Raw genomic sequence first — 22,852 nt, forward strand, 5'->3', positions numbered from 1 at the left:
CACAAATCTGTATGTAGCTTCTCACATGCTTTGACATAAATTTGGATAAAATGGAATGGACTATAGGTCCTACATGTCCTGGATGTTCCTTGTAAGAAATTAAAGGAAGAGGAATAATTAAAAAATAAACATAAGTAAAGCTACTTAGAATTAACAGGTTTCTCTAGGATAAAGGAGAGCAGAATGGTGCCATTAAAGTCTGCATATGGTTCATGTTCACGGTGGATCATAAAGCTGCATGCAAACCCTTATGCAAAGCTCCCACTGAGGCCTACAGGGGATGTTTAATGTCATTTAGTCGTAAGTCACACTTTTCAGAGGGCTTAATCAGCAAATTGATAAAGTACACTGAGACTACACTTGCTTAGCTTGAAATATCCGAAGTAAATGTCTAAACACTGCTTATGTCTGACCAGAATGAAGACAACACAGTTTACTCTGTGCATCCAGGCTCCCAGCTGCAGTCCCTATCAGCCTGATCCATCTTGCCCAGTAGCTCAGACTGCAGCTGAAACTGAAGACCAGCCAAACTCAAGAAAATGCATGTCTTTCTAAACACCAGTCACATTAAGCAACTTAAGAAAAACTTTTTAAATTATGCACTTGAAAAATAAATGTTATGCTCTCAGCTGATGTACAGGGAAAATACCAGATAAGATGGATGAGGTAAAAAGTTCTACCAATTGCAGCTAAAAGAAACTGGACACAAAAATATTTGCAGAATTTGTTCGAAGTGCAGTAATTAGACCTGTTGTTGCCATGTCAATGTGTACATGTTTTGAGGATACTGTACTCTCATCTTTCAGGGAAGAAGGTCAGGGCTTTCAAAAGAAAAACAATCAACAGAGTCTACTCCTCATCCCTGAACAAGTATAGCTGCCTTCTGAGTGACTTAGATTGGCATATTTGTAGAAGGGTAGTCCTTCATTCTCTGGATAACCAGATTATAAAACAGCATTGCTGAGGGCAAGAAATCAAACTCAGTGTTCTGATGGAATATGGCAATTCCTAGAGCCCTACCAGTGGCTCATTTCCATACAAAGTCCTCCAAACAGCCAGATAAGGATTTCACCCTCCCTCGGATATCTCTGTCAACAGAATTTGCATTGCATGCAATATTTATTGCCTCCTTCAGGCATTCCACATGAATTGTCTCACATTGGCATCTGCAAATGTCCAGGTACATGTCACATTTCCTGACAGGTTGAGGTGGAACCCCTTGGCACAAGAACTCCAAGAGGCAGTCACAGGACTAAGTATCCAAATGTTTAGTTGGTATTATACTGAGATAAGATATTATGAATTAGCTCTGTGAAAAATACCTGTTCAGGGCAAAAATTAAGACACAGCAGGCATTCCACATTAAGAAACAGTCTGGCACACCGATAGCTAATTGATTGTTATCATTTAGTGTATTTGCAGATTGGAGCATAAGGAAACAATTAAGCCTGCTACCACTTATAAGCTGTAAAGTGATTTTTGAAAATCTTGTTTGATAGAAAATAAGAGCAGCTTCCAGCCTGCTAAGTAGGCAGTGCAGTTTTCTTCTGATGTTATATCACTTACATAGCATTTAAGATCAGAATGCACACTCTTCTCCTGCTTTTATTGTCAATTATCTTCTCTTTAATGAAACTGCATGTTTTAGAGGCAGAAAACAATCCCACACTTATAAAAAAGTGAACTGGAGATGTTTATTTTGGAGTGTTTAGTAACATCAGACCAGTTTCACTTCCCTTCAAAGAAGGAGCTGGGTTTTAGTCTATTTCCTGGGTAGCATTTTCTATTCAAATATGTGTTAGGTAGCATTTTCCCCCTCAAATATTGGACAGTATGTCAAACAAATACTAAAAAAAAATTTACTTTTCATTTCACTATAGCAAGTATACACATTTAGGGGTTTAGCACAAGTAAATTCCCTTTGAAATAAGGAACCCCCAGCCAAACTCTAGATGAAGGGGAAAAAAAGGGAGATAGAAAGTATGACAAATAAAAGGAGATATATAGCATATTCTCCCTGTCAGCATGCTAAACAGAGAATTCACCTGTGATTTCTAGCAAATATTTTCAGTGAGAGCAAGATGAGGTCTTTATGAACTGAGATGTAAAGACAAAATATGCTTCACTAACATAGCTCTAGAAATAAAATATCTTCCTTTTTGCTAAGTTTTACAGGGAGTTTTGCGGGTTTTTTTACACTTGTTTGGGATAAAATCTATTTGTATATAACCAGCCTGTGGACATGTCATAATCCCATGTACTTTATGTACTTATATGTAGCACATATTTGTTGTCATCTCTAAGTGTCCTAGAAATTACTTCTCCACCCACCTCCCTCTCTTCAAGCAGTCCATCATAGCAAAACATACTTCAGTCAAAAAAGACAGACTGAAGCACATCGCTAGGTTTTCTTTCATTCCAAAAATTTGTCAGCATGTGCATCTGCCCCTAGCCACAACTGCTTTTCAGAGTCCCTTACCATCCCCTCATTGGACTGACTTACATCTGACAAGGGCTGTAGTCATTTGTCTGCCCCCAGCACCAGCTTCACCATAATGCTTCCTAATGGCTTCTGAGCACACTGTCCATCTGCCTCAAGGTGAACTGACAAACTCTTCTGCAGCAGAGAACACGGCCAGCAGCTCCTTTTCAATTTGAGCTGATGTCCCTTGGGTGCACAGCACTGCAAACGCTACTGAACAGCCTTTGCCTGGGGGCTGCTCCTATCCCTCCTTCCTCGCCATCAGCACCTCTAGTTTTATACTTCTGGCCATTCCACAGTGACACCAAAGGTGCTAAAGGATGATCCTGTGCCTCCCCCTGCTCTTTCAGACACTTTTGGACCATACTGGATCTCTTAACTATCCCAAAGACCCATAGGTGTGATTGAATCTGGAATAATAATTGGTAACTTTTCTGAATGTAATTTGCCTGCATGCCTTGAGCTGGAAATATTCCCAATGATTCCGTTTCTCTGGCTCTAAACAGAATTCTTCAGATGCTACGTCCCCTTTTCTTCTTCAGTTTTTGACACAGCAATCATCTCAGCTTGATACCCCACTCCCAGCACCCTGCTTGGAGCTGTTAGAGCTTGGTACAGTGCTGAATATGTTTTTGGGAAGGGGCTTGGACTTCTTCTGTTTGGCTGGGGGATTTTCCCCTTTCTATTTTTTCTTTTTTTTTTTAAACATCTCATGAAATCCATAGCAAAGGTTAAGGGGCTGATACCTCTTCCTCATGTGTGTCCTGATCCAAAACTGAGAACTGCAAGATGATCAATACCTTACAGAGTTATTGAATATTACACTTACAATTTTTTGCTTGAAGTTTCTGAGGTATTATATTTTATGGAGGCCTTGGCACTTTTAGGACAAGTGTCAAAACCTGATTATAATTTCTTTTGACAATATTTCTATTAAAATATATAGGGCATCAAAAATGATATTTTTGACCTTGTACTTTTTGAGATCCGGGAGTGCACAAGACTTCACAGCAATCTGTCAAAAATATTACTGTATCTCAAACATGAACTTAAAATTGTTTCTACAGAGCCGTTTTTATCCTTTATTTTTAAATCAAAAGGAAGACATGTTATTTGTCCCAAAGTTTAACTGACAGCAATAATTGTGGCTAATGAAGACAAAGGGACAAGATTTTATGAAACTTTGTCATTTGGACCTGACTGAATCATCTTATGTGTTCTATTTTCAGTGGGGATTTTGTGTTAAAATAGCTGTAACTCGCTACTATCACAAATAAAAGGGTTAAGGTTATTGCAAGATTTCTCTCATCTAGAGAGGAAGCCACTAAAACCCAAACAATTACAAAGTTTCCTTCTTTATTATTAAATTAGATCTGGTAATATCCCTCTGCACTAGGCATTGACATTCTGGCAATTAATAACTAGCTCACTGCTCAAGATTTGTTTTTAAAATTCACTTTGTATTTCCAAGTGTCAGTTAAAAGTACCTGATGTTATTATGGTCAAATATTGTATTATAAGGTGTCCTATTAATCCGATACAAACATGAAGTAACCTACCTGGAATTTTTTTATGGAACAACTTAAAAACAGGCTGGCCACCACATGCTCTCTTCCCAGATAACTCACAACCTTTAAAAGTTGTTTTTTAATCCAAGTTATTCTCATTAATTCACATCAATGTTTTTCATATTTGATTTGTTACATTCAGTAAGTTTGTCCAGCCTTCACTTGGAAATATTAAAAGATAAGTGATGCCTTGCTTTTGTGAATTATTAGCTACTGGAATAATGTTATGTTTTTCATTTAATGCCTAGCACTGTCTTCAAATACGTAACACTCTCTCTAACCTGGTATTTGATTAGAGGGATCTTTCAATAAACAAATCAGAGTCCAAAATCTAAAGACCTGGACCAACTCCTAACTTCCAACTGAAAGTCTGTGCAAATCCCCCTGTAATTCTCAGGGTGTTTACAGTAATTTGAAAAAAAAAAAAACAAAAACAATTATGTGTCCTATAGAAAACTGATATATAGCCCAGTGGCTTAAGAAGCAGTAGATGGCAGGTATGGTTCCTGTACACATTCACCTACCTGTTGACAGAAAAACATATATTTTGAGAAATAAAAGAGGAAAAAAAAACCCTACAAAGTCCATATAATAAGAAAAAAAAATCTTAATTCAAAATCTTAAATTTCTGTCAGAGGCATCTTTATCATAGCTCTCATTGCAGAAATATTGTAATAAACAATTTAGTAAAAACATGTGTTACCTTGGAACCCAGTTGCCCTCATGTGGTACCAGTGAGGAAGCTGATAGTGCCTACACAGCTGCCACCCCAGGAGGGCTCTCATACATTGTTTGTCACATCTGACAGCCCCCTCTATAAAAACCATAACAAATTTAAAAGAAAAAAATCAAATAGTGCAGCATTCAATAATAAGTGAAAAAACTACCCTTAGATTTACTATCAGCTTATTTTGCCTCTGTAACAGATTTCATAAATTATATACTAGTCACTAGCTCAGCTAAAATATTCCATACAACATCTTCTGATTTGTAATAGAAACAAGCATAAAATAGTCATATAGCAAACAGCAAAATAGAAATTTTACACATCTAAATGCAATCTCTAGTAGTTCAGTTTTTTTCTCATGCTAATAATAGAACTGCTTAGATTTAACAGCAGAAGACAATTACATGTCACGGAGTGGCTTAATATAAAATGAGAAACTTGTAATATCTACAAGAAAAATTACATGATTAGCATTCACAGCACCACCAACAATGTACTGTGTTTCCATTACTTAAGAGTAGCATATTTTTATCTATTCAGAGCAATTCTGGATATGAAGGTCTAATTCCTGGACAAAATCTTATTACAGCATTGTGATCAACAGGACTACTGCTGCCTTTCCTGTGCTCACAGGACTTGTGGGCACAGACTGTGGGGACACATCTGTGTTTAATTATAATGAAAATGTCACATAAAGAACAAAAAGGGTGTTAAATCACTATACAAAGATTTAAACTGGAAGCTGGTAAGGTTTTAATAACAGTCTGTTTCTGAATTATGCTTCCAATAACACATAAATGCATTATGGAGCTTTAGCTGGTATAAAGCAGTTTCTTATAGCTTAATGTATTTGAAATGAGAATGGCTGTGCTTTGTGGTAACAGAAATACTTGTTATGAATCAAACTCTTAGTTTAATACACTTAATAATGGCTGAAAGTTAAGGCAGATGTTTAAATGCTTAAATGTTTTCTCTTCAGTTTGTGAAGTGACTCCATATTTATGGGAGTACAGTCATGAAAGCCTCTTTTTCTACGGGGGTGGGTCCCAGCCATCGCAGCACAGCTGAGTGCTCTCATGGAGCCTGTCCTGGCCCCTGGTCTTCAGATTATTCTGCATTTGACTGACTAATGAAGAGAGGAGGGGGAGCATTTCTGTTCTTCCAGTACAATCACCACAATAAAACGTGATTTTATTTCTCTTTTAAATCGCATGGTGCTCTACTAAGTTCTAACTCTAGATAGTACCTCTGTAAGAAAAATTAATATGTTATGGAGAATGTGGAAAAAGGAATATTTATTGTATTACAAGATTTTTTAGCTCATGTCTAGGGAAGCATTATTCCATTTTAAAAAGGCCTCATCGTAATCCCAACCAAAGGGGAGCCATGACAGAGCCTAACAGCTCAGATTTATCCTGACTGCTTCTTTCAGGATTTTAATAGCAGCCTTCAAACTCAGCACCTATATCTGCTTTAGCTGCAAGTGAGAACATCCAGAATTTACAAAGATGGACACCTTTTGGCCACAGAAGAGCTGCCAGCCCTTCAAAAGCCACAGCAATTCTGCTTCCACAGTTCCATCACTGAGAACGCATCCACAATATTTCACACAGATTTAATACTAAATGAAATATTGATTAACCTTTTCATCTTTAAGTTCTGGTTAGCATTTTACCTCAAATTGGCACCAACCCACCGCCCCCAGTACAACTGGAAAGATTTGAATCCCTAAGTCCATGAAAGCTGCAGTTAAGTGATCACAAGATCACAATTAAAACTTTATTTGCATTGTACATAATCACCACTCTTACACTCTAAATTATCTTGCAATTATAGGGGTACAGGAACTTTTTAAGAGGCATTAAAGGATTTGAATCTGCATTATCTCATCACTCTTACATAATGAGTCAATAAATCAATTTATCAATATCAATTTATCACTGACTGGACTTGCCTGGCACATCCTTCATAGCTGTCTACCCCAACAGTAAAACTCACTTTAACTTTCTGGGTATTTCAGATCCCACCCTTTAAAGTCCAATGCAACACAAAGCCCTCATTATACCGCAGCATCCCATCTTAAAAAAACCCTCAAGAGTGCTAACTGAAACCAGACCCCTGGCCAAGCACAGCGTTTGGAACTTGTCTTCCATAGGCTCCTGCTCCACCTCCAGGTACTGCCCATCTACTCCCCACCAAACTTCTTTGAAGAAACAATGTGCTGATATATTAAGAACCTCTCTGAATAATAGTCACATTTCTGTCTCATACTATTGCTTCCCCCAAGAAGCAATACCTTCTCAAGGCCAGAAAAAAAACCCGAAGAAACCCAAAGCAAAATAAAAAAAATGCTTAGAAATAAATTTTTTAATCCTATCAAAGTCTGTTTTCTGTTATGCTAATGTAGCTAGTCAACATCCTTTCCTGGCTTTACAGAGAGCAGCTGCCAAGAAATGGCCTTCAACTTGTTTACAGTGCAAAGGCTTTTTTAGAGAATTCCCCCGCAAGAGACAAGTTGCAGTTGGATGTTATTTCATGTTATTCCCATTTGTAAAACACTTTAAAATATACAAGTTACATTAGCTGTAAGCAAAGTGCTAAAATACAAAAGAACAAAGCTTCTCCTTTATTAAGAAGCCAGTACATTAGTTCTGCTCGGCCCTGCTTTTGATGAAAAAAGTGAAGACACAGCTTGCTTCACATGTCCTCAGCCATTACTCTGTTGCACACTTAAGTTCCACCTCATTAGTCAGACATTTTTTCCAGGAGAAGCTCCCATCTGAATGGGATCCTCGTGTGTTTAAACATGAGAGGGTCCCACCAGCACCCATCTCCTCTCACCTTCTTGCTCATGGGATAATGAATCTTTACAGTTCTTATAGTTCCATAATTATGGGTGTAAGATGTAAGGCTTCCTCCTATTTTTAAATAGTGCCAGCTCATCTCAAAAGGTTAAAAATAATCACCTCATTGTATGCAACAGACTAATAAAAATGCTATGTATCAGCACAACAGGCAAGTGCAACTCTGACAGTTCTGCTTGTGGAAGAAGTTAATGCAAAGCCTCCTGGTGTCAGGCAGGAAGAACAGCTCTTCTCTTGCAGGCAAATCAAGAATTCCAGATATTTAGCACTTCTTTCCCTTTTGTCAGCAGCTCCTGTGAACAATCCATCTAAGCAAAGAGGATGCACATTTTCCCTCTCTCAACAGTGTATACTTGAAGAAAGGCACACAGGTTTTCAGTCTATATGTGCAGAGAATAAAATACAATTAGCAGGCAGAAGAGAATGGTAGGAAGGTCCCTCAGGATAAAACTGTAGAAATGTCCTTCAGGCACATCCTTGTTCAGTCATTCTGTTGCTAGAGTTGCATTTGTGACACAGGAGTACTCAAGGCTGAGGGCTCAGAAGGGGTTGCAGAAGCCTTCCAAATTCCACAGATGTAAGGTTGGGATTGTTCTACATATCCAGAGTCAGCTGAATGAAGCAAACATCTAAAAAATCTCCTTTCATCTATATTATCAAATATACACAACAAGATGGCCGCACCTCAGCAGTCTGTGCTGATACATCACAGAAACCAGAAGAGCATCCTCAGTTGCATTTCCAGTTTTCCTTCTCATCAGCACCTGAATGGGTGTGTAGTGAATCCTTTGAGGAAAAAGAAAATACCAGAAATTTCTGTTGTGCCCACTTCTCCTTCTCTACTGCAAAAGGAGAATCAAAGAATCCCAACCCATCCTTTCACCCAAAGGACCAGGTAGTGTTACACAACCCCAACACTACAGAGGCTATTTTGTCACCAAGAGCTGCCCTGCTACACGCCCTCTCTGCAGTTTCATCTCTTCTGTCACTACAAGTGTTGATCTTGCTTAGGAAGAAAAAGAAACATCTTGCTGCCCACATCTCTCATCCTACACAAGGCAGGCTTTGCTGGCGTGAGGTTTTTCTTTACCTGGGTTAGAAGCTGATGACGTCTCAGCTGTCTGTAGAACTGCAGCACAGCAGGATCAGCCCTCACTACTTTTGGGTCAAAATCCAGAACACGGAGACCCGCAAGGCTTCGGGCTCGGGAGAGGGCTACGTAAGCCTGCCCACTTTCAAAGACACGAGACAGGGAGATTTCCACACAGTCTAAAGACATGCCCTGTCAAAGGCACAGAGAACTTTGTTACAGAGCAAACAAACAAGAACATTGTGATGTATCAGCAGTAACCTGTCCTGTGAGTCTGTTCAAGGTACCATCTTTGATAAAAGGTTTTGATTTAAAAAAAAAAAAAAGGAATTAGTAGAAAGAAAAGGCATTTTTCCACTAGGATCCACTGACTAACTCCAGTGAGGCTCTTGTTGCATGAAACTCCATAAATCCCATCTAATCAACACAGCAGGGAAAGAAATCTACTGGTTTCACTCTTACTAGTTAACTGGAGCAGGCACCATTCTCAAGCAGTGCTCAGGCGGACCTGAGAAAGAGTTTGGGTAAGGCCTGGCCAGCCCTGTCTCATGAGTTGTCCCAGGTGCAGCAGAATTTACAGCCTAGTGGTCTAGTTTAATCTGTGGCATGGGAACAAACCCACAGGTCACACGTCTCCAAGACCAGTACTTATCAAGTATGAAGTCTTCTGGAAAGGAAGGAACTTGGAAAATATTACACTGTTTCATTGACCCTTATCTTGCAAAAATCCCCACCACACACCAAAGGCTGAATCCAGCCCAAAGAGCACAGCTGTGGCTCCAGCAGCTTCCTCAGTTACACTGCAAAGCTCAGGGTCCCTAATGCTCTCAGGGAAACACTTCCCTCATCAGCCCATAGTGGTAAATAATGCTGCTTTACAGTCCAACACCAACTCTGCAGATGGCAGTGTCCTTAAGGAACCCCTGGCAGTACTGACGGTCCCAAAAGCAAAGGAGATGCTATCTCTCTGCAGCTAGACATATTATGGGGTTCCTCCCCAACTAGGGCCTTTCAGCTTTCCCTCCTATTTCACCAGCAATACAAGCTCACCCAGGAAATAAGGTTTATAATGGTGTAAAAGTCTACAGACAGCTGTACAAGAACACCCACCTGACTCTTGTGAATGGAAATGGCCCATGCCAATTTTAAAGGTAATTGCTGACGACTCAGATGAACTCCTGATGGTCCTTTAATGATCCATTTCTCCATTTTTATGAGCTGTGTGACCCCACAGAGAAACCTCACCTTAGGCAGCCCTGTAGGAATGGGAGCAGGAAAGAAACAGGGATGTATTCCTGACACTCAACAGCCAGGATGTCAGCAGCTTAAGAACACCTTTTTTCCCCCTAAACCAAACCTAAATCCACAGACAGTTAATAACATGCCCTGAAATGATGTTTGACACCTACTTAAGCAGGAGAACTAAGGCAGGTATTTTACCAGTTGAGAAGCAAAGAAAAATACATTTTGCTGGTAGCAGAACATTATTCTTTGGGAAAAACAAACAAAAATCCATCAAAACTTGCTTCAACAGAACAAATAGGAAATTCAAATGAGCAGACACATTTACATACAGAATACAGGACACAAGAGGCCTACAGACAGCTATAGCTGATGCAGTGCATGACATTACAGCTCATGAGAGCCCCAAGCTCGCCGAGATCTCTCTACTTTCCCTCAAATTATCAACAAGCTGTAAACAAAATTAAGAAGTTATCAGCCGCCAATACTGATTTGTTATTTTCCCACTTCCTTTAAGAAAAGATGAAAAGGCTTACTTACTCTTCTGTTCACTTTCAAATCCTACAACAACACCTCGTGCCCCGTTCACCAACCCTTGAGACACATCCAGATTCTTTGCTAACATCACCTACAGAGAAAAAGAAAAATCTTTAATGCACTGCTTCTGCAGCCTGTTCAGCTACCTGCAGCTAAACTTCTTGCCAGGAAGCATAAGTACATCAGGCTGATTTAGCCAAATCATCCTATCCTGCCTATTGCAGTACCATCTGATTGGAATCATTTCACAGCCTTTCCTTCCTACAATTTGTAGCTACATAATTTTACAGCACTGAACACTTTACTTGAGCTATTTCTGTCCACAGCTGTGAGCTCAGATCCAAAGAGCAGTTTCCACTTCACAAGGCATCACCAGCCTATGCATATACACATTCTGGGAACAGCTAAGGAACAAGTTTCCAAAGCAAATGGTGCTACTACTAAGTATAATCTTACATCTTTTCCACTCTGACAGCCCTAGCTGAGAGCTAGGTGCTCAGTTCAGCAAATATGGCAAGCTGTGCCATACCTTTACAGGTGGGGAGGGCTGCTGTACCTGGAGCCGAGACTGCAGGCAAGGACTGCTTGTGCTCTCTTCTACTAGAAGCCTTCTAAATTTGATTTGACATGTCTGTCAAAGTCACAGCAATCACCACTGTCCTTAAGACATAGACCTGAACTCATCCTCTGTCTGGATAAGATTCTAAGCAGAAAAAATACAAAGATTGGGATAGAGTCTTCTGTTGGCCTGGCATAGCCATTCTAGACTGAATTTACATTCGATGTATTAATCTACTCTGTACATTTCTCTGATATTCCTACACTTTTCTTACACCATTTGATCTGATCTATCACACATGTATGTACACACAGTTACCTGAGCTCCGAGCTTTAGCTCAACTCTACCACCCACAGGACACTGAGCATCAATTAACTTCACTAGCATTGGGTCACTGTCCAAAGCCTCAAACACATGCACTTCTCCTGTTAAGGAAAGAAAGACAGAACTTAAAACTGTTGAACAAATTGTACACAACATTTCAGGAGGTTCAGCATTTATTTCTAAGAGCAATTCCACTTTTAATATCCATTCTGCTCTGCTGCTAGGACATCCTCACACAAACCTTGTCACATCTAACAATGGAGAGCTCACTATTGCCTCTCTTCCCTATATAACTTCCAGAGCATGAAAAGACACAGGAAGGAAAGGTCAGCACTAAATAAGAACTAAGCAAACAGCATTTTGAGCAATTTCACTCACTACCAACACCAGATCTCCAAAGCAGACTAAGGAAGAATCCAAGGGTCAGCAAGGGAGGCAAAAAAATAAATACCATTAATACAAGTAATGGCTGGACAGAGCATGGCCTAAGATACTACAGAAAGAAGAAGCAGGGGAGTGGAGGCAATAAGTTACCCACCCTATCTCAGAGCAAGCAATGAGCTTGCTGTCACTTACAAACCAAAAAGTGACATTGTGGATTTTTAAACAAAAATCTGTGATTTTTTTCCCCAGGCACCTCATCTCCAACACACAGAGCTTGGACAGGTGTTGTTGCTGTGCATGACAGAACACAAGTTCCACGTGACACCCCAGTACCCCCACTGCATCCACGCAGAGCTCAGCCCCAAAGCCAGCCGTTTCCTCCTCCAAGTTCACCTGGTAGCTCTTGCAAGCGTCTCTCATTGGTTATTTCTACATCATCTTTATGGGTGCAGAGCCTCGTAGCCAGGATCCCATCACGCTCAGACCTGTGAGCGGCCGTCTGCATCAGCTGTCTGGTAACCTCCTCTGTGCACCTGGTAGCCAAGAAAAGGGAATTCCTTAAAGTGATCATGAACAGGTTTGAGCAGCAGTGACCTTCACACAGCTAGATGCGTCTGTGCAAGCTACAGGCCTCCAGAGAGGACAGAGAAGGATACCTGCATAAAGTCAGAGAGCAGAGGAATTGTCCCTCCTTACCAGAGCAGCACATATGAAAACTGTCTGTGTTAACTAAGGCATTCATACCTTTTGCCTACAGCTACACATTCCTGACAGAGCACAGAAAAGTGACAAACTGCTCTTTCCTCTGCTCCATCAGTGGGGAGCAGGGATTACAAAGAGAGATGAGTTTCTCCTCACCTGCCTAAACGGATTGCACTGAGGAGCGAGACAAAGGTCTTGTCAGTCTGTCTCCGCACTTCAGTCAGCTCCATGTTTATGTGGATGCATTTCCTCCAGCTTTTTGCCTGGAAATAAATCATTCTCTTGTTAAGAAAGAGGCAGACTTGAAGTATGAGAATGAGTTTAGGAACAGTTTTGTACCTGGAAGCAGAACTTGGTTTCTTCATTAGCCTTGCAGACTGGGGGTAACTGTAAGAAATCTCCACAGATAATTAGCTGAATTCCTCCAAAAGGCTCATCCCGTTTTCTGACTGCCCTGAAAGGAATGGAAGAGAAGGTTTGAATGTCCTCCAGAATCTGGACATAGTCAGGTCCCAGAAGTTACTTCTGAATCTGTCAGTATATTCAAACCTAGACAACTTACAGTGAAAGATGTTTATCCCCAGCTGCCTCAGAAGAGCTCAAATAATTAAGCAATGCTAGTACAAGACATTATATTTGCTTTGCTTACCTACCCCAGAGGTCATTATCAGTCTCAGTTCTTTAGTGGCTGCTATACTACAACTACTTCTCTCTGCCAAAAGAGACCTTTTGGGCACAGCTGTACATCCTGGACACAGCTCTATAGACAGCACTTAGCTCAGGAGATGGAGAGAGCAACCCAAACAGCCATAGCTGTGAGTGAAGGGTGGACATGACCAAAACCTATCTCATGGTAAAGATCAACCCAGATGCTATGATTTCATGCTTCCTCACAAGCCTATACCAGCAGCTGCCTTGTATCCAATCATAAAACTAAAGAAAGGAAGCAGACTGGAAGTTTAGAGAAATTAATTTCTGCTAGTTTGACCTGACAATTGCTCACCTTGCCACTGCCTCCAACCTGTCAAAGAACTTGCCATCCACCATTGAGATCTCATCAATAATTAAGTGCTGGCAGGCCAGCCAATGCTGGCGCACCCCTGGCCTCTCTGCCAGCTGAATGCACTGTTCTAGCGGTGCCTTCCCAGAACCGATCCCTGTCACAGGACAAAAAGCAATGCTTTAGGATATTCCTGATTCTTTGGGAAGGGAGTAAGAGCTCCCAGCCCCTCGCTGTCGGGCAGGCCATCACCTGCAAAGGCGTGGAGAGTCGTGCCACCGATGTGACAAGCCGCCACTCCCGTGCTGGCTGTAGCGTAGGTGATGTTCGGAGGGAGGGAGCCCACGATCCTCTTCAGGAGGAATGACTTCCCAGTCCCTTCGAGGTAGAAGCAACAGGTCAATGGCCGGGACTTCCGCCGGGGAGCCGATGCGGGTCGCCGGGGCTCCTCACCTGCAGAGCCGGTGAAGAAGACGCTCTTTCCGCTCCGCACGGCGCGCAGCACCGCCTCCTGCTCCGCCGAGAGCCTCGCCGGGGGCCGCCTCTCGGCGCGGGGCACCTGCGGGACAGGCGGGGGCGCCCCGTCAGGGCAGGGCCGCTACCCGGGGCCGCCCCCTCGGCCCGGGACTCACCTCCGCCGGGCTCTCCCCTCGCTCTTCGCCCGCACGGCGGCGGCCGGGTCCGCACAGCAGGTCCCGCTCCTGCACCGGGCTGATGACAGAGAAAGACGGCGGCGGCCGGTCCAGCAGGCGGGGGCGGCGCGACGCGTCCCGCAACCCCGCGGCCACCTTGAGCCGCAGAAGGCGGAGGAAGCGACGCAGCGCGTCCGGGGGGCAGTCGGACAGCAGCACCTGGGCGCCGTCCGGCCCCACCCGCACCGCCGCCCGCCCCTCGCCCGCGAACCGCGTGAAGAGCCTCACGGTGTCACGGGCCAGCACGAAGTTCAGCACCGCCGCCGCCGTGCCGCTGCCGCCGGCCACCCGCAGCACGGGCTGCCGCAGCTCGTTGCGGCCCAGCAGCACGGTCGCGGCCCGCATCACGCGGCGGCGCGGGGCGAGTCCCCCCGGCAGCGGCTGCTCCACGGCCGCCGTGCAGCGCAGCTCCGCCGCCACCATCGCCCCGCCGGCCGTCCAAACGCGCCGCGTGCGCCGCCGCCAATCAGCGCCGGTGGCTTTAACTGGGCGGCCAATCGGAGGCGGGAAGGGCGGGGCGCGAGGCGGGGCGCCGGGCGGGCGTTGCCGCGGGAGGCGGGGAGCCGGGCCGGCCATGGCCGCTCGCAGCGGTGACAGGAGCCCGCCGGACGCGCTGCAGAATCGCTTCCACAGCGAGCGGGCCAACAAGGAGCGCCGCTGGCAGCTGCTCTTCACGCAGTACACCGTGAACACCCTCCAGCCCGGTGAAGCCTCGCGGCCACAGGGGACTGGCGTAAAGCCCCGGGGGCAAGACAAGCCGTGAGGAGTGGGGGGCCCGCGGCGCTCGGCTGCGCGGCAGGGACGAGCAGCTGCACCCAAGCGAGGCAGCAGTGGCCACTGAGAGGGGTAAAGCTGGAACGGGCAACTGGTGGGCTTTCCTTTTGCCTGAGGAACCGGTCTGCACACTTAGAGAGAGAACGGAGACATGACCCACTTGCCCGGATGCTGCCTTTAGTAACAACGTAGAAGTGAGGCAACCATTAAGGAACTTAAAAATTCTGTGTAAATACAGAGCCAAGATGGGGTAGAGGGCCCCAACCCTACACCATGTTCCTTCAGGTCCTGATCTGCTTTCTATCTGCCAATTCACAGTCTGTGCTAGCACGGGCAGGTGATGTGAGTAGATTCTTTCAGGTCTAGGTTTTGCAATAAAACAATAAAAGAAAATAATTTCCTGAGATGTGGCACTCTGCAGGCCACCCCTTGGGCGGGATGGGACTCTGATATGTTGAGCATAGGCAGCATCCTGTTGAAGGGCCTTCAGCATACTTAATGAATGACCTTCCCTTCCTAGAAGTTGCCATTAATCAGTATTTCTAACTAATTTTCATCTATGCACATGCAGTTCAGTAACACATTCTATACCTGGCTGTGATGCCAAATTCACATTAAAATCATTCACCTGTCTCATTTCTTGGCAGTTCACATGGTCGCTAGGAAGCCAATGTCTTGGCATGAGAATGTACATCTGCCAATAAATGGTAAGAAGTCTCTGAAAAACTTGTGATAACTACATAAAAAATTATTAACACGTAAGATTTAATAACTGTAATCAGTCTAAAATATGATGTATGTGGAAACATCTCTGTGACCATGTAAGTAAGTTAAACTCATTTATGGCTTTTGTTTGTAAAGCAGGTTTTTTTCCACTTTAAGGACCTTTCCCGTTACTTTCCATTTTCAGCACAAGTTTACATCCATGCAATTATGCTCTTATTTTTGTTTCTAATTAAAAAATATATAAAATATAAAATATATAAAATTCCTTATATTCATACTGTAAAATTTTGTTGAGGATCTAAAGCTCAGGGCAAAACAAAAATACCTAGAAGCATGTTCTATATGTACATGTTGCCTGGAATTGCAGATTGTACCTAACACCATGCAGCTTAAACTGCTGAAATGACTGCCCAGTCTTACTTTAGAGCACGGGTAACAAAAGTCCTTATCAGCTGCTCCCTTATTTCTAACATTCTGATTTTGTCTAAAAACCTTAATGGGTCAGGTAAGGTTGGCCTGCTTTATTCAAGGACTGGGGAGGGTAGAAAACCAAACCAGGGAAAGGCTGCAGGTCTCAGGCAAATGAGGAAGTCAAAAGCTGCCATGGAACACTGGTTTGTACTAGATTTGGTGGAGGAAAAGTAAGATGCTGCAGTACAGTAGACAGGGATACCAGAATTAACAGGACAGTATTATCACGCAAATCTTGAAACTTCCTCAGGAAATATTTGAGTAGAAACATCACCATGCATCCTGACAATATTATTCACAGAAACAGAGGCTGCCTCCATCCTTGGTGTCCTTCTTGTAGCTTGGACAGTGTTAAGATGTCCCATTCTAACACATGGCCACAGGTGAATGATTTTTAAACACACTTTCATTTGTATTTCTGTCTCTTAAAACAACAGATGAATTCTTGAAACTTCTTCACCGTGCAGCAGAGGTGCCAAGAAAGAAATACTCAGAGCCACAAACTGAAAGCCAAGAAATTGGCTGGCATTCAACACCTTTGGTGAGTAAGATGCTTAAAGACTCAGCTCTTCACAGGATTCAGAGACGTTAAGCCCGCCACACTGAAAAATATTCATGCAGGAAAATGATTTGTGACAGCAAGGAAAACAAGAATTTTACAGGGAACGAGCAGAGCTGTTCACAGAAAACAAGTTTTTAAAATTTACATGTAAGAGGACTCTTCACACTGGCATAGACTTGTGAACAGAGCAGTACACTTCCCCTGAGAAACCTGACTGCAAAGCATCTACAGTGACAGTGACTGCACACTGCCAAATGCCACAGGTGTACTCAGAGCTGTTTATTAAAGCATTCAGCCATGAGAAATGGTGTAGTAAGCAATGTGAAGTGACATACAGAAGTACTGTGGAAAAAAATGTGCTGCTGCACAGCATCTTTCAAACAAATTGCAAGAACCATAAAATGAATAATCATGTAAGTATACCCAAAGCAGATACACCAGTGAGGATTCTTCTGGGGAAGTGTGAATAAACAGGAGGAAAATAAATATGATTAACAAGCTGAGACATCAATCATATCTGACAACCAGCTGTGATGATGACTGACTTTGCAGATTAGTGTTTTGGGAAAGGCAAATTTTGGCCTGTTATAAAAAAAACTAAAATAAATAAGAAAATAAGACAGTCTTCACTGACTTTTCATATTATACATCAAGTAAACTATTTATTCATGACAAGGGTAGAGACAGACATCCCAGCTGGGGTCTATGGTATCAAGGAACTGGTAGGATTAGTCTGGCAGGGTGGAGGCAACTGATCTTGTTTGTAGGGAAGCAAGTTCAATTTTTAGAGTCAGAACTCATGATGTTTTTTAATTTGTTAAGTTTTTCTTATTCAGTAGGTTTGACCATGACAAAGCAGTGAACAGTACAGTGGTACCCTGCTCTCCTGTCATTTGGACATTTCTCAGCAGCAGAACACTGTGCATCACTCTCCCCAGGAGGGACTACTACCACTAATTGTAATAAAAGCGCATGACTGTTTGTGATTTTTGTTTCCCAGGTTCCTTTGGACCACAGTGATATCAGATTCTACTTCCCACGCAAGACAACTGAGATTACCATCCATGGCTACCCTGCACCACGGGGAGAGAAGCCTAAAACTACTACAGCAGGAAATCTATAGATAGAATGTTAATGACATCTAATGTGTTAGGCCTTGCTTGTTATCCACCAAGTCTGGCAAATTTCTAGTGAGAGACAACAGAAAAAAGAAAACTATAATCTGTCCAGATTTGCAGCCTGACAACAGTGACACAAATAAACCTATCTGTAAGGCTCTGTATTCGTCTGACTGCTGTTTCTGATCCATCTACACAAAGAGTAAAAAAAAACACTCTAACACCTCAAAAAGCTTCAGACTTCTTTTTTTTATATCAGCAATATGACCCAGAACTCAAGGTCACCAACTTCATCTTAACAGCAGTGGTAGAAAAAGCTGGCTTCAGCCACCCCATTGAACACCTAAACATGAGTTACACATAGTTCTGTGCAAACCATTTAATGCGTGCACACACATCAAAGGTTTAAGTAGAAAACAATCCTTCAACAAAACACACAGTAAGAAAAAATTAGTGATAAGGCACTGGTTTCCACTGACTTTTTTTTCCTTGCTGCTGCAAAGCATCCAGCTTCCTCCAAAGTTAGCTGATTGATGACAGCAGAAACACATCTTGCAACACAAAGAAACACAGGAATCTCACTGTGCAGCACAGTTCTCTCAGCGAGCTCGGTTCTTCATTTTCTGCCTTGCTCTCTTTCCAGGTCTCTTCTGCAAAAAAAAGGACAGATTCAGATCTTTATTTTCATGTTCTCCATCTTTGTTCCAGCTCTATAGCTTGGGGAGGATACCAAGGAGAGGATTTGTCGGAACATCTGGAGAAGGAGGTTTTGGCACATGGGTAGCAAACAGCACTTTTTAACTCCCCTTCTTATTTTCCTGCTGATACCAAACCGCTGTCCCCAACTCTGTTAGTAACTCTATTATGCTTAGCTCCCAAAGACAGGCATCACTTCCAGATGCTGGAGGCACCCATCATGTACTCGTCTCTTCCTGCCAGACATGGCCTGGCTTTCTAGCCAACCAGGATCACTTTCATGCAACATTTTACTTACATTAAGGGCTTTTTTGCCTCCTTTCCCTCCTTTTCCTCCTCTTCCTGGACCTTTGTTGTGAGCCACTTTTGACTGGAAGCTGGATACGTCATTAAAACTCTCCTTTGTGTTCCACTTTGAGCCCTTCTTCTTCCCACCAAAACCAAACTTCTGATTTTTGTATCGTCTTTTGGCATTTGGCCTGAAAAACAACCAACCAACATCACTGCCTACATTTCTTGTTTCAGAAAACTCTCAAGACACACATATGTATCTTCATGATCTCCCATCAACCACCATAAACCTTCCCTCTCTTAACAAAGATGCAGAAATTAACACATTTCAGTTTCTATTTAATTTTGGCCATAGTATTCTTCTCTTTGGGGACAGAAAGCCACCTTGGACTTACTTTAACACTAAACAGAACAGTTTTCTTGTTTCTCAAAACTATCCTCTAAAAACACTGAAAAAATCAGACATCCTGTGTTTAACTATCTTTCGTTTCTGGTCTCACCCCTTCTTTGTCCGTTGACTTGCACTGCCTTTTTTATTCCCTTGTGACGATGCCTGCTCTTCATCTAGAAAGTCCAACTTGTCAGAGAGACCTGCAAGAATGAAGACATCACAGCTACACCTCAGAAAATACAGATTTTCAGTCTAAGCACATAATAGCAACAGGTCACCCTTACTGAAGAACATCTTCCTGGGAAGCTTTTCACTGCCACTGGCACACAATTCTGCACAGCAGCAGCTTTCCAACCTCAAGGCCCAGAACTACAGACACAGTGATTGTATCACACTGCCCTACACTGCTCACACACCACTACTGCCCTTACACAATTGCTCTTTTAGACAAGCTGACTTACCCTTCTGGTATTTCTTGACTGCATTCAACATATTTTTCTTCTCCTTTTGTCTCCTCTGCAGAATCTCAACTTGCACCTGAGTTTAGAAGCAGAATGTTAGCGTTGTTCCTTGCAGTGTCCCATACTTTTTTTTAAGGTATCCTATCTGTTTGGTTTTCCTTCAGAGCAGCTAGCCAGAAGACTAGACATTCTGTGTGTTCTAGTCAGACTCCCATGGTCTCACTTTTCCAGCTCCTCTCTCAGGCTCTAAGTTCTTGTCCCAAACCCTTTTGCACATGTCCCTTTTGTAGCTCCTCACCTTCTTGCCATATTTTCTCATTGCACGGAGTTGTTTTGCTTTCTCAGACCTTTCCATTGCTTCCTGTTTAGTCTTAAGTTTCTGTCGAATCTAATTAGGGAATAGAAAAAACAAAATCAGTACCACAAAAGAAAAAAAGATAATTTTATAATTTCTGTACAGTCCTGAAGTGAATATTTGTGAACTATCTGTGAGTGTAAAAAAGAAAACATCTCTCAATCAGATAATGCCTATAAGGCATACCATCCTTTCAGCTCAAGGAACAATTATTACATAAATTCCTGAACTTATCTATAGCCAAAATCTGCCCAAAAAGACAAAATTCACACAAGAGAGAAGACAAAGCCTTACAATGGGCTCTAATGGAACTGAGAGAACCTTGTCCATCTATCTGGGTGTATAAAGAAGACTTAATAGTTTCTTTCTTGTCATTTTTAAAAGTAAAGCACTGAAGAAAAATCAACAATCCTATAAAAAACATGTTTTCTGTTCCCTCCTTGCTCACAAACATTTTTATAAGGATGCTGCCTTATGAAAAATCACAAAGATTTCAACATGGATCTTCATGATTCAGTCTAGTGACTGCAATAGGAGATAAAAACCGTTTCAAATGGAAGCAGCAAAAGAACAGAATAGTAATGTGCAGGATTGACTTAAGGTTTAGTATGAGCTAATTATCATTCTTCATCTTATCTAGAAAGGTTCCATCAGAAAGCAAAAAAGTGACTCAATGATAAATGAACCTTCAAACTAGACTCCAGCTCATGTTTGTTTAATTTATACAAGGTAGTCTTTTTTCCAAATATAAATAAAAAAATAGAGTTCCATTTTGAATGAATACTACTGTCAAGAAGGGAATGTGTGAAAGTCTTCCTACACCAATCTAATTTTCTATCCAAAACAGAGTCATTCAATAACATATGGTTTAAAATCATAGAAAATCAGAACAAACTAACAATAAACAAAAGGTGATACCTAAATAGGAAAAGAAGGATTGCATTAAAACCACAGTTTTATGACAAAGAGCAAAAACATAGGCAACTTTACATCCACTGTTACACATATTAAGAAAAATTCTCCCTTTTTAATATTAAACACATTCAGGACAAAGCATAAGTCATGCTTTTCTACTTTATCATCCAACCTGGTATAAAAATCCCCATATTACATCAAAATACCTAAACAAAAAGAAATCTTCTGTCACAGTTTCTAACCGAATCATTGTCACAGGAATCGGAAAAGAGATGAAGGTCAGTACTCACACATCACCTTAAATTTAATCCCTACCACAGGCTAAAACACACTCATTGCACAGGAAAGAAAGACATTCATTGCACATACCTTCTGCATCTGTTGGTCTGATTTGGCCATCTCTGCAAAGTAATCATCTGGCCTCCTCGTAGGAACCTGGAGCTTACGCAGCCTAGGGAGGGCTTCCAGGACAGCTGCCTGTGCCTGCCGGTAGCTGGGAGAGAGCACAGCACCAGCTGTCACCAGCCCTGCCACCACATCAGCTGGCACTGCACCAGCCCTGCCACTGCACCAGCACTGCCACTGCACCAGCACTGCCACTGCACCAGCTGTCACCAGCCCTGCCACCACACACCAGCTGGCACGGCACCAGCCCTGTCACTGCACATCGGGCACCTCACAGTGCTGACACAAACTGCTCACCCAATCAGGCTGATATAGGGATCTAGCCAGCATTGGTCTGGAATTATATCAATTATATCAACATTCTGTGCACATCCAGTGCTACTGAAAGCAGCTTAGGTGCCAGTACAGTATTAATCTTTACATCTTGCACATATACATTTATCTTATTTCCACTTATAGTTTTTTTTTATATTAGAATATAAAAGGCAAAGCAAAACAAGAGAAATGTAAGAGCACCACAACAAAGCCACAAACTAAAATCTGTATCTTGTGTTAAAGCGTTAGTCCTGCTGTCAGGGAGCTTTTAAAATAAACTTCTCAGCAAAGAATGAAGTCTGCTGTGAAGAGGAAAATTATTTATTTTCAGTGACACAGCAGTTAAATATACTATCACTAATTTGTAGTTATTTTGGAAAACATTCACAGCCATCAAACGTAAAATAACATGGCCCAAGAATACCACAGTGACCGCCAGCATAGCAGTCTGTAGCACAGTGGTGAAACATAACTCCAAAAATGCAGCAACACACTGGGACACTACATGAAATCTCTTTTTGACACTTACAAACTCATCTCTCTCTGGAAATCATTCTCAGGGTCAACGGCATCAGACGTAGAAGCGCTCTGAGAAACGGGGTCCGCGACCGGGCCCAGAGTCACGTCCAGCCTTTCCACCCATGGGAGCTGCTTCCTGAATTCGGCCAGGCACTGCTTCAGGCCGTCCTGTGAAAGGAGCACAGCTCAGCACAGCTCAGCACGGACTGATCCGCACGGCTGGCCCGGCCAGTGTCCGAGTCACACCGCGGGCTGCCCCTCGGGGACCCAGCCGAACCCCGCCGGCAGCGCGGAGCACCGCAGCCCTCCCGGCCCCGACCCCCGCGGCTCCGCCGTGCCTCCTGGCCCTGCACCCAGCGCTGGGGCCGCGAGTCTGGCCCGGGGTTTCCCCGGCCCCCGCATTCGCCACTCACCGTGTCATTGCGCCGCTTCGGCCGCTCCTCCAGCACCACGTTGAGCCCCGGCTTCAGCGCGCCCCTAGCGAAGGCCTCTTGGAGCTGTGAGGAGAGTTCGGTCAGTCCGCGCCGCCGGCACCGGGCGGCCTTTCCTCACCGGCCTCGCCACCGCGGCCACGGGCTCACCTCCGAGTCCGAGAGCGAGGAATCCTCCGAGTCCGAGCTGGAGTCCGAGAAGGACCCACGCCGCGCCACCGCCATCGCCATCGCCGCCGCCGCTTCCGGCC

General features: G+C 43.1%; 3 protein-coding genes across 4 annotated transcripts; 1 reads left to right on the forward strand and 2 right to left on the reverse strand.

Moving 5' to 3' along the window:
- Positions 1–6,391: 6,391 nt before the first annotated feature.
- On the reverse strand, positions 6,392–14,594 carry PIF1 (PIF1 5'-to-3' DNA helicase). Of its 2 annotated transcripts, none has more exons than XM_088060108.1 (12): positions 14,112–14,594; positions 13,933–14,038; positions 13,732–13,857; positions 13,483–13,636; positions 12,819–12,933; positions 12,636–12,742; positions 12,171–12,310; positions 11,388–11,494; positions 10,514–10,601; positions 9,842–9,987; positions 8,732–8,923; positions 6,392–8,405 (listed from the first exon to the last, which is right to left on the reverse strand). In XM_088060108.1, the coding sequence occupies exons 1-12, from the start codon at positions 14,592–14,594 to the stop codon at positions 8,298–8,300; spliced, it is 1,872 nt and encodes a 623-aa protein (XP_087916234.1). In that variant the 3' UTR covers positions 6,392–8,297. The 2 variants fall into 2 exon arrangements, with proteins under 2 accessions (XP_087916234.1, XP_005521110.2); XM_005521053.3 differs by having other exon boundaries at positions 6,392–8,427.
- Positions 14,595–14,739: 145 nt separating this feature from the next.
- CFAP144 (cilia and flagella associated protein 144) lies at positions 14,740–18,049 on the forward strand. The gene is made up of 4 exons (XM_005521055.2): positions 14,740–14,875; positions 15,593–15,652; positions 16,580–16,683; positions 17,705–18,049. Exons 1-4 carry the CDS (start codon positions 14,746–14,748, stop codon positions 17,825–17,827), a joined length of 417 nt encoding a protein of 138 aa, XP_005521112.1. The 5' UTR covers positions 14,740–14,745; the 3' UTR covers positions 17,828–18,049.
- Positions 18,050–18,186: 137 nt separating this feature from the next.
- Positions 18,187–22,849, reverse strand: EBNA1BP2 (EBNA1 binding protein 2). Its single transcript, XM_005521054.3, has 9 exons — positions 22,752–22,849; positions 22,584–22,667; positions 22,181–22,338; positions 21,301–21,424; positions 19,960–20,049; positions 19,662–19,737; positions 19,310–19,400; positions 18,817–18,997; positions 18,187–18,472 (listed from the first exon to the last, which is right to left on the reverse strand). The coding sequence occupies exons 1-9, from the start codon at positions 22,830–22,832 to the stop codon at positions 18,422–18,424; spliced, it is 936 nt and encodes a 311-aa protein (XP_005521111.2). The 5' UTR covers positions 22,833–22,849; the 3' UTR covers positions 18,187–18,421.
- Positions 22,850–22,852: the final 3 nt, after the last annotated feature.

Source organism: Pseudopodoces humilis, chromosome 10, assembly GCF_049639895.1.
Source record: "Pseudopodoces humilis isolate 2021_Gansu_Grassland_sample_001 chromosome 10, ASM4963989v1, whole genome shotgun sequence".
Lineage (NCBI taxonomy): Eukaryota > Metazoa > Chordata > Aves > Passeriformes > Paridae > Pseudopodoces > Pseudopodoces humilis.